The 18,572-nt window shown below is 37.8% G+C and overlaps 1 protein-coding gene across 2 annotated transcripts; it reads right to left on the bottom strand.

Annotated features, from left to right (window-relative positions):
* Nucleotides 1-1,682: 1,682 nt before the first annotated feature.
* Nucleotides 1,683-18,352, bottom strand: nadsyn1 (NAD synthetase 1). Of its 2 annotated transcripts, XM_053322617.1 has the most exons (21): nucleotides 18,104-18,352; nucleotides 16,680-16,740; nucleotides 16,300-16,416; nucleotides 15,794-15,847; nucleotides 15,489-15,578; nucleotides 14,474-14,525; nucleotides 14,264-14,352; nucleotides 13,964-14,081; nucleotides 13,546-13,677; nucleotides 13,298-13,369; nucleotides 11,235-11,359; nucleotides 11,066-11,114; nucleotides 10,843-10,945; nucleotides 10,094-10,262; nucleotides 8,816-8,951; nucleotides 8,508-8,614; nucleotides 6,105-6,236; nucleotides 5,775-5,844; nucleotides 3,599-3,727; nucleotides 2,998-3,174; nucleotides 1,683-2,830 (listed from the first exon to the last, which is right to left on the bottom strand). In XM_053322617.1, the coding sequence occupies exons 1-21, from the start codon at nucleotides 18,186-18,188 to the stop codon at nucleotides 2,795-2,797; spliced, it is 2,103 nt and encodes a 700-aa protein (XP_053178592.1). In that variant the 5' UTR covers nucleotides 18,189-18,352; the 3' UTR covers nucleotides 1,683-2,794. The 2 variants fall into 2 exon arrangements, with proteins under 2 accessions (XP_053178592.1, XP_053178600.1); XM_053322625.1 differs by lacking the exons at nucleotides 16,680-16,740; nucleotides 18,104-18,352 and having other exon boundaries at nucleotides 16,308-16,328.
* Between the last annotated feature and the right edge of the window lie 220 nt (nucleotides 18,353-18,572).

The following is an 18,572-nucleotide window of genomic DNA, read 5'->3' as shown; positions in this document are numbered from 1 at the left end:
TTTTTATACATGAACCGCTGCAGTTTCTCTGGTTAGAAAGTGAAAGTAGCAGATCCAGCAGGACACGGTGTGAAATCCTCTGCAGTGGAGCAGAGTTAAATCCGTGTTTACAGTCAGTGGACACTAACATGTAAAGTTACAAACAGCGCAACAAGCTTTTTAACAGGGGAATGTGTTTTTAGGAAGTCGCTCCTCTGCTCTGCTCCTCCCTCCCTCCGTCCTGTCCTCAAGTATCACTTTACACTGACTTTAAAAAAAACACAAACCCCACCTACAGTACACCGCACATGCTGCAGCTACACTCACCAGACACAAACAGCTGACAGGACAACCTGGAACAATGTCCAGTAGGAGAAAAGGGGTTGTAGCTGCAAACGGTGGGAGTAATATATAGAAACTAAGTCTTCTGAGAGAGTGAGAGAAAAAAACTAAAACATGTTAAAACCAAGTTGCCCAATCCTGCATACAGTGATTACAACAAGGTCAAAACAGCAGGCCCAGACAGCAGCCAGGGGTAATACATACTGTACTGTCCGGCTGCTGTGTATGGAAGCTCAAATTCGCCAAAACAAAAAAAAAACTATAAAATTATAGAATTAAATATTAAAAATGATAAATATAAGAGAAACTTTTTAACTACCACATAATTGTATATCATTTAGACATAATTTACAAAATCCCATCATTGTGGAGCAGTAACACTTTCTTATTCCCTAGAATGAGACTTTAGACTGGTGACTTAAAAGGTAGAGATACAATTTTTTTTATTAATTAAACTGTGGATTAATTATTCTTGTTTTTGGATCAATCCATTAATTATTTATTTTGTTTGTGAAAAGCAGCGACCAAAATTGACTTTTTTATTTGACAGTCCAAACCCAAACAGTCAGAGTATTCAATATATCAACAATGACAGTATATTAAAGAGAGAAAGGCTTCAAATCTTTTAATTTGTTAACTATCTGGCTTTGTTTTATGACTTCCACTATTACTCTTAATTATCAAAATTGTTGTTAGTGGATAATTTCAATAAATCAACTAATTGTTAACAATTAGTTAGCACTATTAAAAAGTAATAATTTAGACAGTGTTACATAACTCTGATGTTAAGACAAAGTTTAAATTTTACTTTAAGTTTAGTCATAATCTTGGCCTACTTTGAGTATTTTCAGATTTGCTATTCCTAACATTTGATTTATTTTTTTTCCTGGCCGAAATGAACTTCTGTAGTAAAAACATTCACCAACCTAATTTGTATGCAAGACTGACAAGCTACTTAATTTGTATTTAAGCAGTTGATTATACAAGCATCATCCGCTTAATATGAATGGCTGGGTGAGTACCCATAATCTATCTAGTGCAGTTAAAAGAGGAGCTGCAGAGGCCCCACAAAAGTCATGAAGTACTGTGGAGGAAAAAAGAGAAACAGGCGACTATATGTACATAATAGAACATGTACATACAGTAATTATGTACTATCTAATGAGGAATAAACATGTTGATTACAGCCCCAAAACATTTTATTTTCCACTATGAAAGCACCACATACTCTTCCTCTACACTAAACTTGCTTGCAGTTGCTAACAAAAGATTTCTCCAATATGTCTTCCATCCATAATCATTTACTTTATCATTAAACTATCAACATGTAGATACCATGTTCAACCAAACAATCCACTGTGTCATGTGGAATCAGTTTATTTATAGAGCCCTTCCCATCCCATACAGGGTGTCTCACCACCTAATGACATTTAACTCCATACAGCGCATAGCCTGTGTGATCCAACAGTCTGTGTGCTCCTGTGATTGGAATAAAGGCTATTTCACAGTCTTAATCTAATCTGGCACAGTTGTACTAAACTGAGCACCCTTACTGAGGATAGTTCCAGGAAGAAATCCTCCACCTGATGGAGGTAATTGAATGATAAGTCATGTGAGGGTTTCAAACACTGAAACCTTCATATCAGAAGCATATTTGAACTGTCCATTTTCTGTCACACACACTTTCATACAGAGCTGGGACACGTTTAATCTTTGCTAGGATACAGGTAGTATGTGGGTCTCAGAAAACAAAACAGCTACAGTTTACAGATAGGTTGGAAATCCCATCCCCTACTCGGACAACTCGCACTTTTTCAGATTATTGATATTCCGTACCGTTTTGAGATTACATGTCTTTAAACCTCTAATAGTAAGTTCGATTTTACTTTAATACTCATTAAACCAAAATTGGCTTAAGTGATTACAACCAAACTTGGTGTCCGTGTTCAGATACGAGGTGTGAGCTTTGCTCTTTAGATATTCTGTTACTCATTAACCACAAATGCGAACATTTTATATTCATACATGGATTTGTATAAAATCTCAGACTATCTAGGATCACTCAGTTGATGCATAAAATGTATTAAAGATTGTTTAAAGTGGGCTATTACAACAAACATACATTTATATACATTTTAAAATTCCAAACTTCAAACAATCAAAATGAATCACATGTATGTCCTACAGAGCTGAACGTGTTTCAGTTTCAGCAAATGTATAAATATGCTTAGTAACCTCACATATATAATCCACTGAAATTGTGACAAAAGTTTGTCACTCTGTATTTCTCAAAATATGCTAAATCAATTAATATCTATGGCTTTACTGAGGTAGAACAAAGGTTCCATACAGTCCCAGAAAAATGGTTCTTGCCTTGGTTACACTGTTTGACCAATCAAAACTATCAAGTATTATCTGATGGTTACAGCCACAGTTCTTATGGGTTTCTCTGGATTCTGGACTCCTCATGCTCTTATTGCTTTGGGTTGTTTTTTGCCATCTGGGACACCTGTGAGAAAGGAAATGAAAAACGGAAACTTCTTAAACATATCCATGGTAACCAATGATAATCATTTCTAGCTCTACCAAATACTAGAAATCATGTTAACTATCCTTCTTCACAATTAAATATCTGCTTTATTGTCCTCTTCTCTGTCACATTTTATTGCTTACTACCTGGTTGTCAATGCTCCTGAACTGCCAAGTCCATCGTGCGTTGTAGAGGAAGGGTCGGAGGTCGAAGCGGTTGTCGTCAGGGCTGTAGCTCTCGGCGTGGTAGGCCGGCGTCACTGTGGTCATCTTGTGGCGATTCACCGAGTACATCACGAAGAAACGCTTCACCTTCTGCGCCACCTGGAGGAACACCACAACGCCTTGCTAATAACTGCTACAGTAGATGCACAAAAATGTATCAATACTTTTGCCAATACTGTGAAAAAGGCCCATCTATCTGCTGAAGGATTAATCAGTTGTATATTGAAAGTGTGTACATTTTAAATCACAAGACAGAGAGAAATAGACAGCTGGTAGCCAGAGCTGCTGAAATCTCACATTACACTTTTTGAGGACATCATATTATCTCTTTCATCTCTTCACCTTGAAAGCTTTGTCACTCAACCATCAGGATTTAGCATTTCTCAGCCTGTCCTATCAGTCTGTGACACTGATGCTAACGTAAGTTCAAGCAGCTAAATTGCAGTGGTTTCAGTTATATCATCAGATTTTCAGGCAGAGGTGTTACACTCTCCCAAAGCAACGTGTGAAGACACTGACTGACCTCCGTAGGAGAGAGCGCATCCTTCCACATGTGGATGAGTTTGCAGAACATACTGAAGGGGCCACATTTGGAAATCTTCCTCAGTCGTCCAAACACTGATAACTCGGAGTAGGTCATTCCCATGTCTGCCTGAGGAGGGAGGTGTGGTGTAGGTGAGAGCAAGATGACAGAAAACAGAAATTCTTTAGATTTTTTACAGGTTAAACCACAAACGTGATTAAGTACTATCCTGCAATGCAGAGATTTGGGATTGATTTCTATAAGGAGGTGATGGACTGTCATGATTACCACTTTTATTGGACGATATATTTCCTCAGAAATAATCACAATAAATGATATTTTTGTCATTTGAAGATCATCTTATACCACTGATATAATGATAATATAATAGATAATATAATAGTATAATAATGTAAGGGGGGTGGGGGGTGGGATTGGAGAGTGGATGCTGGATGACTCATTATGGTTGGGGACAGAGTTATTTACCTTGAATTGTTCTACAGTCTCCACTCAGTACGTACACAGTGAGGAATGGAGAACACTACTTGTATGAGTCTCTGTGTCTGTGTGTATGTATCATTTTTTCTCATTGTGAATAGTTGTGTTTGTGCAGGCTGCTGTGATGGAAGAACACGGTTGTGTGTGAGCTCATTTTAGAGAGGAGGGTTGTGTTATTTGTGATAGGATGAAGTTCAGGATGAGATGTTGAATCCAGGACTGTGTGAGTCTGATAGCTGGAGCAGCTCCACCTTCAGCAGCAGCTCTACACTAACCACAGACCAGAGATTCAGTTCCACGAAGATGCCAACGCTCCTGATAAGTTTCTAATGTTTTAAACTTCCAAATCAGACAGCATGCTGGCTTAAACTGAGATATCTGATGTGTGTTTATTGTTGTTTAGCACAATGTCAATTATCTTGGTTAACTAACGAGGATCATGGTGTCTAGTTACATGGCCTGACTTTCTGTTTACTTAGCTAAACATTAGTCATTTTCATTCTCGGGTGGCGTTATGTGATGTGTTTAGAGTTCTTTATATGAATATGAATATGACACCTTTTCAGTGTCAAAACTAGCAGTGAGATCCATCCATTCATCTCTTATTGTTTAACTTGGCAGCTCTCCTTTTTGTTACATCACTTTTTTTACATCGAGAAGTCCAGAAGTGACTATAATGTATACTGTACCTCTCTTTTTTTCCCTTTTCTAAAGAATATATAATTTATTTCATATTGATTGTCTGGGGTCTTCAACCTGCGAGTTGTTCTACAATGAAAGACCTGCAGTACGGACGTGCTTAGCTTAGCTTAGCATAAAGACTGGAAGCAGGCGGAAAAAGCTAGGATCTGTTTTAAATATACCTACTAACACCTCTAAAGCTAAAAAAATTGAACACGCTGTATCTTGTTTGTTAAATGGATGATCAAACAGAATCATAAAAACAATTAGTAGCTTAGGGGCTGTTACATGCTGGAACTGTATGTGTAGCTTTATAAACAATGGCGCAGAAACTTCCTGTAAGTCTTGTCATCACAGTGAAGTTGCCAGGAAACCAGTGGAGACGCTGGAGATGGCCAGACGCTGTTCTTCCCATCCCTCCCCCTCTTTGGGTGTATCAAAACCATCAATTTCAACCCCAACCACACCCCCCCCCTCTCATTTCTGCTTCCGTACAGATTATACATGGCATGTTTTATACATGAAAAGTTTTTTTTTCAATTTAGACAGAGCCATGCTCACCCTTTCAACCCGTTTCCAGTGTTTATGCTAAGCTATGCAAACTCACTCCTGACTCCAGCTCTGTGCTTATATCACATTCATATCCATTTCTCCCAGTCTGTTTAATGAGAGGTCAAAACTGCAGGTATGGTGGATATGTTTCTGATATGTTCTGTTCATGTGTTTGTTATTAATTATTAAGAATACAACTGGTATATAAAACAGTGTTAGGGGTGTATCTAAAGGCAGTTGTGTCACCATTAGTTATATGAAGCTTTGTTTGTTGAAGCTGTGTCTGTAAGAGTTGAAACTGACATACATTTAAATAATATTATTAAAGAAATAAAAAATATCTGAAAAAGTGATGAACTCTTTACTTTCTCCTGGACTTCTCAATAAATTTCTGTTTTATTGCAGTTCTGCTAAAAGATAGTATAGTATAGTACTGTCTCACTACCTCATCTGTCTGTGACACCTGTCCATCTGTCAGCGGCTCCAGTTCAGCTGTAGGCGGAGCGGCCAGGATGCTGCAGAGGAAAGCAAAACCACTGATAAACTGAAAACACCACAAAATGCTCCACTGTGGTTTCACTATGACAAACTTTTGATCACACAATGACTGCTGCCAGGAACCTAAAGAAATGCTGTTTTTTAATAGTCCTGCAGTTTTTATGCAAATACATTTACCATTACCCGTATCTAAGTAAAATATACTTAAACAAGTCTGGTATTTCTGGTGTGTTCTCCATACTTAACAAGTACGTTACCCAACACTTCAATCTCTCACCCTTTCAGAGCAGTGAGCTGGAACTGCTCCACACAGTAAAGCAGGAAGCTCTTCAGGTCAGTCTTGCTGATGCCTCCTATCGGGTTGATGTCAGCACTGGAGCAGTCGTACTTGGTGAAATACCCTGTAAGACTGAGCAGGAAAACCAGTTAGGCTTCAATTATTCTCCACAAAGCTGGTTTGTCTGAAGAAAAAGAATCTTTCAGCAGCTTCACTAAAAATGGCTCTCATGCTAGAAGCGCTCACACGAACACCTTTGTTGTGAAGTGGCACGCACGGCTGGTTGATGAGAATTGGTGGCTGAGGTACAAACCAAACTCATGGGTGGTGCAGACAGTCTGACTTGTCTGTCATTTGGTTTAAGATTTATAACACCCTAATCTGAATACATCTGGAGTTTAAATATATAAAAAAATATAACAAAATATAATATAATATAATAAAGACTTTTTCAGGTTTTATCATTTTTACTGTCATATTTCAGCACAGCAGTATAAGTTGTAACCAGCTGCAGCTTTCTGTCCAGCATCATGTTGCGTTGCAGTTGTCAGTGTAGCATAATCTGCTTTAAATTATAATTACAGCCCCACTGATATGTCAGTCAACTGATACTATCAGCCAACACTGACCTACTGTATCATAGATATATCAGTATCGGCAAATATATTATCCAATATATTATTTAGTTATATAAGCAATTGTATGAGCAATTCAAAAATATGTCTAAAACTAGTTTTTAAAAGCAGCATCAGGTTTGTTTAAATGTACATTTAGTATTTTTGTTGGTTTTATATCATTTGAAATGACATTTGCACCATTTTTTTTTACCAAAAGTAAGACTGAATGCTCCTGAAAATGTCAAATGGTGTAACCACAAAAGAATGATAAATATTACATATTTTATAACCTACAGTGTATTTAAGTGGACTTATACTAATAATGACTTCATAAAATAAATGTAAATGGTTCCTGACCTCCATGATTCATTCATTGTGATTTTCATTCATTTTCATTGTGCTTCTCTCCTCTGTCCTTCCTTTCTCTCCTCTCAACCCCAACCGGTCGAGGCACTGTTGCTCATGTGGGAATGTTGGGTCTATTTAAAGTTAAAACCTGAAGAGTTCGGTTTAGAACCTGCTCTATGTGTAAAGTGCCTTGAGATAACTTTGTTGTGATTTGGCGCTATACAAATAAAGATTGATTGATTGATTGATGATTCCCCAGATTAAATGTAATATTTAGAACAATTGCATTCCATTAGCTTTATCCTCTAATATATTCTATAATATAAGCAGAAATTTGATGCTGGGTCCACACAAAAAGAATGCTTGCAAGTTATTCATATGTTTATATTCACATTTTAATTATTTTCAATCACGTGGACACAAAAAAACCTCATTGACCAACATATAATAATACTGGTCAATATATCAATATTGGATTTTTTTTGCTCCCTAATATCAGTATTGGCTCCTGAAAATCCAGTATCTGTTGGGCCTTAGTAATAATATTCTCTAATATCTCTGACTGTCTCATACTAGTCAAGGAGTGCTTTGCTTTAAAAAGACGTTTTTTTAAAGCAACTTCATGCCAGAGCTCGTTATTTCTGCTTTGACAACATATCATTAGCAGCTGGATTCATGCTGTTTTCCAACTGTTTCAGCTCCTCTAATACAACTACTAATACAGACAAACATGCCTGCTGGTTTCTAACAGCAGGACTTGAAGCTTTGTGTTTTGTAAAAAAAAAAAAAAAGTTTCCTCTTTGGTAACATGCTTTTGTGAGAATAGTGGTTTGAAAACAAGGACACCCCCTACATATTAGTTTATTTTACTGTCTAGTTTGTGTATTATTGTATGTTTAACTTTATTATTAAATAATTATTATTATTTAATTTACTGCTGATGTTAACTGTTTTATTTATATGTTTTATTAATTTACAAGTGGTTACTGTAGCTCCAATTGGATTACATAGGCATTGTACATTGTTGATGTTGTAGCTGAGTTTCACCACAAGATGGAGTTTATGGCTTGTGATCGCGTGAGAAGAGGAGAACGGTAAAGTCAAAATACAACTCTAAAACTCCTTGAGTGTCTAATTCAAATGCGCTACATTTGTGAATGAAACAGAGTGGAACAGGTCGCCTCCTTTGGTCATTTTTAAAGGTGTTGATTATGTTAATGATTAAATCTCCCGAGTGCGCACATCCTCATGAACAGGTGGTGTTAATCAGGCTGAAATTAGAAAACTAGAAGGTTTAATGGATGCCAAAACACATTACTACAGCCACAATCATGTAAATCATTTCATGAATAACTTGGTCTTGAGCTACATCTATCCTCCCTGTGAAACAACAGCAATACCACAATTTGATTTAGAAAGCAAACAGATCCTTTAATACCTCTCATCTACGTTGGCTGAGCCCAGCACCAGCAAGCCTCCTGGTTTTCCTCTGGCCCACAGACTCAGCTGGGCAAACAGGTAGGCCAGGACCATCCTGACCCGAGCCTGAGAAAGAAAAATACATAAGTATCTGTGTCACTAATAAAAAGTAAAAAAAGGCCAGAGCTGTATTGCTGAAGTATCAGTGTGGTTTAACATGGATGTGGGTTTAAAAACGTGTGATGAAAGAAGAAAAGGTGATGCACAGAGTCAAGCAAAGAAACTAGTGATGAGAAAAAGCAATATGTGTGTGTGTGTGTGTCTAACCTGCACGTTCTGCAGAGCCAGGTTTTCTCTGTGACTTCCTCCGTTGGCGCGAAACTGAGGCAACTTCCCAGTAACCACTGAGAAGATACCCAGAATGCCTTTCACTGCCATGTCTATGTTAATGTTCATGTGTGAGCTGCAAATTAAGAGGTAAATGACAGAGAAGAAAACATATTTACTCCACAGCTAATAAAATATACTGTACATTATGTTTAGTAAAAATGACAAACAAATGAGAAAGAAATACTAAGCAGGACAGTTTATAGTTGTTAGTGCCCTCTAGTGGACAATTGTATGTAATGTACAGATCTTGGGCTTTTTCTTAACCATTATTTATTCAGGTGTAATGCTCTCTTTCCCATGATTGCTCTGATCACACTGTACATACCAATACAATGTACCTGTGATAAGCTAATCACATTCTGATTTCTTTATTTCAGTTTTTTTCTGATTGCTTTGACACTATCTTTGAAACCTTTGGCTATTTTTGCAAAACTCTTCACATTAACCACAAAACCTAACACCAAACCAGCAAAACATTATACATCTCTTGCAAAAGCAAACTATTCTTGCAAAACTCTTCAAACTTCACACAAAGCACCAACTACACACTGACAGTACAAATGAAGAACACTTGTGGCTTTTGCTTTTCCTGTGTGCAGGGCAGCAGTTTGTCATACATGTAGTACACACACACACACACACACACACACACACACACACACACACACACACACACACACACACACACACACACACACACACACACACACACACACACACAGACAAACACACACACACACACACACAGGTATCCACATGTGTAAAGTAAGGATAAGTATTCTGAACATAACAAACTGTCAATACAACATACAACAAACTGTTTTTCCAAAATGTTTTAACACAAAATGTGTTAAAACAATGAACAATGAGGCTAAATCTCGTCTTCTTTGTGGGTCTGACCATAAGATTTCATCCACATCACAGCATAGTGTTTCCACATGTGTCAGTGTTGAAAGGCAATTGGCAAAATAGTGCAGCATGTAGAGAGTGTGTTAAAAGGACAAAATGAGTGTAAAGCAGAGAACGTACACTTGGTTTGTCACACTTAGTAAATGCATTGGCTCCAAGCATTGGCTAATTCTTAGCCATTATCTAAGTTTTTTTAAATATTTTTTTAAATAATGCCAATAAGGCTACTCCTTCAGACAGATGTTGCTTTCCATGGTACACAGCAGCTTACAGTGTCCTGAACAAAACACTGTAAGTCCCGCCTACCTGCCGATCTGATTGGCCAGGTCTTTGGCCCGGTTGCAGGTGTCGACTGAGGAGTTTTCACTGGCCATGTAGCAGGTGGTGAAGACACGACCACACAGCTCCTTTGGGTGCTGAGGGCGGTAGGACTCATCCCCGACCACCCGACGAACGTCCTGCAGTACCTGACTGTCTGAAAGCATGGAACGAGGGAGGGAAGACAGAATGGAGAGGGAAAAAAAGCTTTTTTTTTAGACTTGAGTGAAAAGAGGACAGGAGACACAGATATTCACATCACTGTTTTCCCTGAGTGGCACACTTCCAACCCAAGATTCAATCAATTCATTAATCTAGTTACTGTCTTATTCACTGAACTTGTGAATCGTGATCGTCACTTTTTAATGTTCACATAAATGAGAGAGTCACACAGAACCTTCATGTTTTTTAGTGGTTTGAAAAATGAAAAATCTTTTTACAGAAGGCCATAATCTCTCATTTCTGCATAATTATCTCCTAATCATATTAGTATTCTTTTACAAATGAATGTATTTATGTTTTTGCTATGATCCACAACCATTCATCATCATCGTTTTTAATAGTTTCCGTACAACAACAGAGCTCAACCACACAGAGGAAGACAACGCTTTGACGCAATAACTGTTAGTACTGCAATTCACCGTTGGTTTGTGTATTTCCAATTAAGACAAAATAAAGAATGTTAACAGACTAATCCTTTAAAAGAACATGTGGCAATATGATGTGGCGATACTTACTGCCATCCTCTACAGCCTGGCAAAGCAGCACACACATAGAGTGAACAATACAGGCGGTGGAGGAACTGTCCACGCCTCCACTCAGAGGCAACAGAAAACCAGCCTGGAACAAAAAAAAAAAAAACAACCATCAGATACACCAAAGCCAGTTCACACAGACACAATTTAATCACTCGTTCGTCTGAATGATTTAAGGTCCAAAACTGTATGTGTTGGTCCTCACCTGTCCACTTCTCCTCAGGTAGTCCCACAACCAGCAGGCAGGTCCAAGACTGAACAACACAGGAGTCAACTGTTGGGTTATTTTTGCATTAAGGTTTCTTTGTATTAGCCTTATAAAAACGTTAAAACTTGATACTGTTTTTTGTACTACATCAAATCTATTTTTGTACCTGATCTCTTCCTCTGGTGTGTGGAAGTGCCATGTGATTGGTTGGTGGGTAGGGAGGTAGATATCGTCACAAGTGGATAAAGAGAAGTCAACTTTCACCCTGTGGCAAGGTTTGTGTTCACTTTCCTGAAAAAGAGACATAAGGATGATGATACAAACAAAGTGACCAACTAAAAAATAGAAGAGTAAAATAGAAGTATAAACATATAAACTTGAGAATTTTGAAGTGTGATTACATAAACAGAAACACACTCAAAGGCTGAACTTCTTAAAGTTGTGTATGTGCTGAGGACACTTACAAGAGAAGATGATACATGTATGACTTTACTACAGTCACTGCCTCTCTATATTTGATCTCTTTTAACCCTGAAGTCACAGAATATTGATATTCAGTCACAGAATAGGTTGCTCCATTGGTCAGAAATGAAATAAGACAAATGTCATTGCATGCATTGAATGCATTTTACACTTGGAAAAATCTGCAAAAGCCTTAAAATTAAAATTCTTTCAGGGCCTTATCTTAGACCTTGTTTTAATTGATTCCAAATGTTTTTCTCTTTACTTGCATTCATTCATCAGTTTATTTTCCTCTATCTACCTACCTAATATTGGTTTGCATTGTTGTTCTTGCTGTTTTTCAAAACCATTGTAAATATGGATTCCTCCTCAATGGTCTTCTGAGGTAAAACAAAAGGTTTAATATATATATAAATGTCTGGACAGGAGATGTGATGTATGAGATGGATAACTTAAAGCGGCAGTGACTAATTTTAGCCACTTGGGGACAGCGTAACACACTGAAAGTGTCACCCACAGACTGCAAGCTGACTCAAAGAGTGATATATTTTAATTATTTAATCTGAAAGAAAAATTAAAAACACAGCAGTGAGTGAGCTGATCTTCAGTGGCTTTACTGGTTCAGGTGTTAACAGCCAGTGAAGAACACAGTGCAGACTCACAGCTTATATACTTGCAGGTGATCTCATGCCTTTTATACTCAAAATAGAAATGTATGAAATTGAATGTAAGTTATCTATAAACATACAAGATAAAGTGCATTCATATAAAATAATACATTTAAGTAAGAGAGCAATTAAATATAAATATCCAATGTGCCACACTAGCACAACATTTAGTGTATCCCTTTTCTTCTGACTCAATTTTCTCAGACTCCACTTGAAACCTGATTCCAGTTAACATCACTACTGGCAGATTTCACTGAAATTTCACTTTGTATTTTGCTTGCTTGGTACTTGCACAGACATCTGTATAGAAAGGAGTACTTCCTAATGAGAGGCTGAGCCCAAAGGAGTCTCTGCTCCAGTTTCATTAGCACACATACAGTAAATGTCAGGCCTGCTACTTTCACCACGGTTCATTTTCTCTCTGTGTCTGGTGGTGAGAAGGTTAGGTTTTTTAATATTGTCCAATGTTTTCTTGATATCCTTTTGCCTTTAGGTCAGAGGTCACTGGGTCAATGTGTGTTTTTATTCCTGTATCTACATGGACTGTTAGGCCAAAAGAAATCACATTGGTTCTTGAAAGAATTTAACTTTTCTTATTTTCCTGTTTAATATCCTACATATGTATTTGAGAAAATAATGAGAAAAAGTCAAGAAATATTACTGTAGTTTGTTTCATGGTTTGTTAACATAACCTCCCAAGCGTAAGGAAGACTCCCGAGGGACAGTTTCCGAAAGCTGGCCAATCAGAAAAGAGTGGGATCATTGGGAGGAGGGCCTTAAAGAGACAGGAAGAGGCAGGAGCTAGAGTCTATTTCAAACAGAGGCTGAAGGGCTTTTGAACTGTAAATCATGCACAGATACTCCAGTTCAAGAATGTAAATATAAACCTGGATATATGTAGAATATGTTCCCTTTAACATGTTGATGTTCAGCAGGTGTAATGACCACATTATAGTTAAACTCTGATGGTGAACTAACTCTTCTACTAAACACTAAACACAAAGTGCAGCTGAAGCTTATTAGTGATGCGGGCAGTTGGTCATAACATGACATGTCTTGCATGACTGTGGTTGTTGTTAAAATGGAAATGGTGTCTTACCATGTTTGGCTGGCACATTTCTCCTCTGTAACTACGCACATCCTCAAGGTCAAGAGTAGCTGTAATCACCTCCTACAACACATACACAAAAGAACAGCCTCAGGTCTGGTAACACATTCTCAATACTGCATAACTGATCTGCTTTCCTCCAGTAAACACAACACCGATCATCATTTTCAAATACACACAGGAACTTATTAGTGGTTACATTTTGACCGAGGTCTGGTTCTTTTCATGTCCATACATACCACATCATTTAGGGAGAACTGTGCTCCCTGTGCCACTATGTCCCCGTTTATGGCCACCATAGCACAACCATCGTAATAGAGCCGATCTCCATCACAGCCCCTCTGATTGGCATACAGGTAGATACCTCCACTCTGGATGAACACCAACAACACACTGAGTGTAGTACTGAATTGCTATTGAATACTCAACAAATAATGCAGGAATTATTCTAAAAAAGGATACAAAGTTATAGAAGTTTTATGTCCTAGACTTGTGCTAGCATACTGCCCTCTAGTGGTCTCTGCTTTGCATTGTCTTTATGTACAAATGCGTGACAAATGAAGCATTCCAATAGGGCTGTCTTTCCATGAATTAAATTCCAAATCTGTATTTGTCTTAAAGGACATATGACAAATCATAATTTCACATTTCTCATACCTTGGTGGTGGCTGACTTGATCAGGTTGACTCTTTGGTCAGCTTTGCGGAGCTCATGGTGGCTGGCAGAGGAGTTAGTAAAGATTTCAACCCCATCAAGACCCATCTGAATATGAGGGCTGAGGAGAAGTGAAAACATCCAGTCACATTAAATTAAAGAGTACAGTCTAGACCTGCTCTATGTGTAAAGTGCCTTGAGATTACTTATGTTGTGATTTGGCGCTATATAAATAAAGATTGATTGATTGATTGATCAGGTGTTAGTTAGAGTTGTTTCCAGTATTGCACTCTGTTGCTCTACCTTCTGGGGTTCCATAGCTCTGCGCAGATTTCAGTGCCAATGCAGGTGTCCTTTGTGGAGAGCACACAGTCACCAAATGGGACTGTATCCTGATGGACACAAAAGCACAGAGGAATAAAATACACTCACCCTCTATCTTGAACGTGCAGAATCTTCACCCGGATCTTCTGTTAACTAATCAAAGTCTTCAGGTTAGGACGGGCTTCTTACCTGTCCTGTTACCTCCTGGATCATTCGGGGCAGGAAATACTCCTCTACTTTCCTTGGGGAAAAAAAAGAAAAAAAGAGTACCTTTATTACTATCCCTATCCTTTCCACAAGTAAGTCAAATTACATTGGTGACTAAAAATGCATCTGAATTTCACACTTAGAGAAACTCTTCTAACATTCATTAAAGTTCCCTGTACTAATAGAGGGGTTACCATCTTTGATAACTGTCCTAACTTTAAATAAAAACCAGCTGACTTTTGAATGTAACAGTGACATCATGTAAAAGCTAACTGCTCAGCCTTTGTGCTAAACCAGGTTACAGCTACAGTATGCCTGTATTGGACCTAAAGCGTTGAATTTAAAAGGACCAGTGTGTATAATTTAGTGATATCTAGTGGTGAGGTTGCAGTTTAAAGCCAATTGCAACTTCCCTCACCTTCCTCCTAGAAGAACTGTCTGTAAAGCCAGTGTTTGGTTTGACCATTCTTAATTCCTAATTTAGCTTCCTGTTGGGAGGAAGGTTTGATATGGATCCATTCATCCTATACTTGTACAATTATAAAAGAAAAGAGCCAGGCCGACATCTCCATACCTTTGACTGTTCAATTATGTATAGATGGAAAACAATGTTACTGCATTTTGAACGACATTGGCATTTACAAAGCAGAGGATGTCTAACAAGTGATGCAAATGATTTTGTTGGAAACACAGGATCCAGTGTTTTTTTGGGGTTTAGCCCATACTAAGAACTAAAAGTGACGATGTCTCAGCCTTTGTTACACAGATTTCCACCATCTGTTGCAAGGTTCAATAATTTATCAGTTAGATCTGATTGAGATAGTTAAGTTAATGGAGAGGAAAATGTATAAAGTTCAATAACTGGAAAAAATCTATTTGAAAAACCTGTTGATACCCAAAGAAAGACATGAATGTTACATGTTTTGAAATATCAAGAATTTGTGTTCTCATACAGACACAAAGATTATCAGGGTCTTACAATACCAATGCAACCAACCTTAACTGATTCCAAGGTGAGAACCAGCGCATCTCTCTGTAAATCCCATGGTTGGCCATCAGCATCTTAGGTCTGATCAGTAGAATCTTTCTACAGGATGGAAGAAGTTCTGTGTATTTTTAAAACAATTTAATCTACACTACTGATTAAGTTAAACATGTGACAAACATGTGAGTTGCATCATAAAATAAGACATTTGTATCTGAAAGTGCACTGACATGCTCCAACTGAAAAAAGTCCACTAAATGTATAAGAATAGGAAAAAGCAACATGCTGTGCTGTGAGGCTGGACTGGACAGACATACCTGTTAAGGAACAGAACCCGACAGTTGTAGCGGACATTGTGATGCATTATGGGCCTGAGGGAAGCAGATGTGACACCAGACTCAAGGTTAGATTTCAAAGTAAAATACACTTGTTTTGTTACTTTAAAGATCCCTGCCATACATGTATTATGTGACAACAGACTTCTAATGTCAAACTCTGCACATACATCATCTGCACAGTGAAGCTCAAATATTCAACTGTGAGAGGAAAAACATGTTTTTAAGAGGAAGGGGGTTTTCTTTCAGGGTGGACGGCTGCAAAACACAAGAAAATATATTGTGTCACAGCAGTTTGCAGTACACTGACAGCAGGTTGTACACTGACTGCTGCCTTTCATGATTTATGGATAATAAACTTTTAAATGTTCAATTATCTCCTCCTGCCACTAGGTGGTGCCAAAGTATCACTCATGCAGCTTTAAAGACAGAACCACCGACTGTATACTGTATTCTGACTGGTCTGACTGTTTGATGGCGATACCAACATTCCCACATCACAGATGATGTCCTGGGTGATGGGAGATTCCAGAAGCTTCCTCAGGACCTCAAAGCTGTGGAGTAGAGTGTCCGACTCATAGAAGTGATCTGCACAGCCGTACCCACTATAAAAATGAAGTGAATAAGAAAATAGAGGTCAGCTGAGTAGGCAAAGGACAGAAAAAGAAGCAAAGATGAGGAAAATGCTGTTAGTTAAGTAATTAAAGTGATGACATTTGGCACAATGACGATTTTGGCAAAAATTCATACCATGACATTTTAATATAGGAAAATACTGCATACCATCTCAAAAAAGGAAGAGATGCACTTCTAATTTAACCTGTGAACGTGAACAAGCACCTTAAAATAATGAATTTCCCCATCATACCTGATCTCCAGCTCAGGGCCCAGTCGGTATTTGGCTCCATTTGCCTTTGCAATCTCAATACCTGCAGAGAAACACAGAGACAGACAAAGACCAGTGTTAGGAGAGTGATCCACTTCCTTTAAGGGTTTTACAGTGTTTTATTGTACTTCCACAACATTGGACGACTTGCAGGAGACAAGGTCAAGAGGTACCCTGACTATTAGTCCGTAAATACTGACATTGTGCAAGTTGATAACATCTTTTGTCAGACTTCCTCTGACTGAGAAATGCCCACAATCTCCAAACTCAAGCTGAGATAAACCTGATTTTTACCCTGATGACATCACAGTTATTTTCTCAAACTCAGTCCCTGCAGAGCTGCTGTTACTGTGTCTGTTGTGTGACTGGTTGAAGTGAAGCTTAAATTATCACTACTTCATACTCTACTGTGCAGTTCAATCTATGACAATGAATTTTACAAGATGTGCTTTATATTATATTTATATTTTTTTGAATGTCAAATATTACTTTAATATCGCAACTCATTCTCTTATAAATATAGTAGAGTAAAAAGTGCTTTTAAATTACAGTCAGCACTTTGTTAGGTACACCTGTGCAATTTAATTCAATTCAATACAACAGCTCTTCCATAAATTAATTTTTTTTAAGTTTACACATTTTCAGTTTTTGTTAACATTGTCAAAAGTTGATAATTGTACTTTATGTTTATTATTGAGGTCATACTAAGTGGTGATGGCGTACTGGGGTGCATTACTGTATATTAACTGATGTTCCTAATATTTTGCCCCTCAAATGTATGTTAATGGAGTGGAAAAAATATTAAGAACATCTGTCAATATAACGCACCCTAATACACCTCCATCAACCACTATGATCTAATAATAAACATAAAGCAGAATTATGACCTTCCTCACAATGTCAACAAAATGTAGAATTTATGAAAGAGCTGTTGTATTGAATTCATTTCTAATAAAGAGGCCAGTGAGTGTGTGTGAGTTTAAGTGAATGAGGTTCAGCCTGTATGGACAAATGCAGTCCTACAAAGGGATAATTGAAGCTTATGGAGTTAAATGTGCATGTTTGTTCATGTGTAGCTTGTGTGTGCGTGCGCGCGCGCTATTAAAGGCATGTGATTCCGCATATTATGCAAAGCACTACAAACTGGGTGATGACATTTAAAATGTAACACTATCTTTTTTCCTACAACCAGTATTAACTTTGTTCTTGTAAGTCAGACACATGATGTTAGTGTTTGTTTCTATTCCCACTGAAATATCCAAACAAACATGTTATTAACTGTCACCAACTTCACCAGGTTCATTGTCACTGTTATATATGAAACGTGTATTGCAGTGGTGATATATTACAGATGAAGTTGCTTTAAAGACATAACAGTGCAGTGAGTTAGTGATAGTGTGACTTACTCTTCAGTATTCTCTCCAAGTTTCCGTCAAAGTCCAGAGCCCACTGATTCAACGAGCAAGTGGCAAGAGTCACTTTACGTCCCATTTTTATACGGTGACTATCTAACGTGAACAAAGCAGACGTTGGCCTACAATGCAAACCCTGGCATTAAATCTAACGTTATGTGCACACACGTGTAGTTTTACAGTCTATCTATAGTTATGTTTCTATATGTAACCTTAAGTACGAGTAGGCGGTGCTGTAGAGAATGTTCCTGCTGCTGCTGCTTCTTCTTCGGATAGCATTGAACAAACCCGCTGTACCGCCACCAAGTGGTAAGCAATATTAGTGCTAAAAATAACAAAGGACTGTATGTAATTAATATAATAAAACATAAATGTACATATATAAGTTCATTGTCTTTGAATAACATATTAGAACTTATGAGTTATGATAAGATAAGCTTGTATTGACTTTTCATGGGTTAAA

The sequence above is a fragment of the Scomber japonicus genome, chromosome 1 (genome assembly GCF_027409825.1).
Source record: "Scomber japonicus isolate fScoJap1 chromosome 1, fScoJap1.pri, whole genome shotgun sequence".
Taxonomy (NCBI): domain Eukaryota; kingdom Metazoa; phylum Chordata; class Actinopteri; order Scombriformes; family Scombridae; genus Scomber; species Scomber japonicus.
This window is presented reverse-complemented; position numbering and strand designations above follow the sequence as displayed.

Excerpts from the sequence above, each read along its gene's own strand:
- nadsyn1 (XM_053322617.1), bottom strand. The coding sequence starts at position 18,188 with ATGGGACGTAAAGTGACTCTTGCCACTTGCTCGTTGAATCAGTGGGCT. Across the intron at positions 16,417-16,679 it reads GGCCCTGAGCTGGAGATCAG|TGGGTACGGCTGTGCAGATC; the intron begins GTATGATGGGGA and ends TCATTTTTATAG. Across the intron at positions 3,728-5,774 it reads AGGTGTCACAGACAGATGAG|GCAGACATGGGAATGACCTA; the intron begins GTAGTGAGACAG and ends CTCCCTCCTCAG.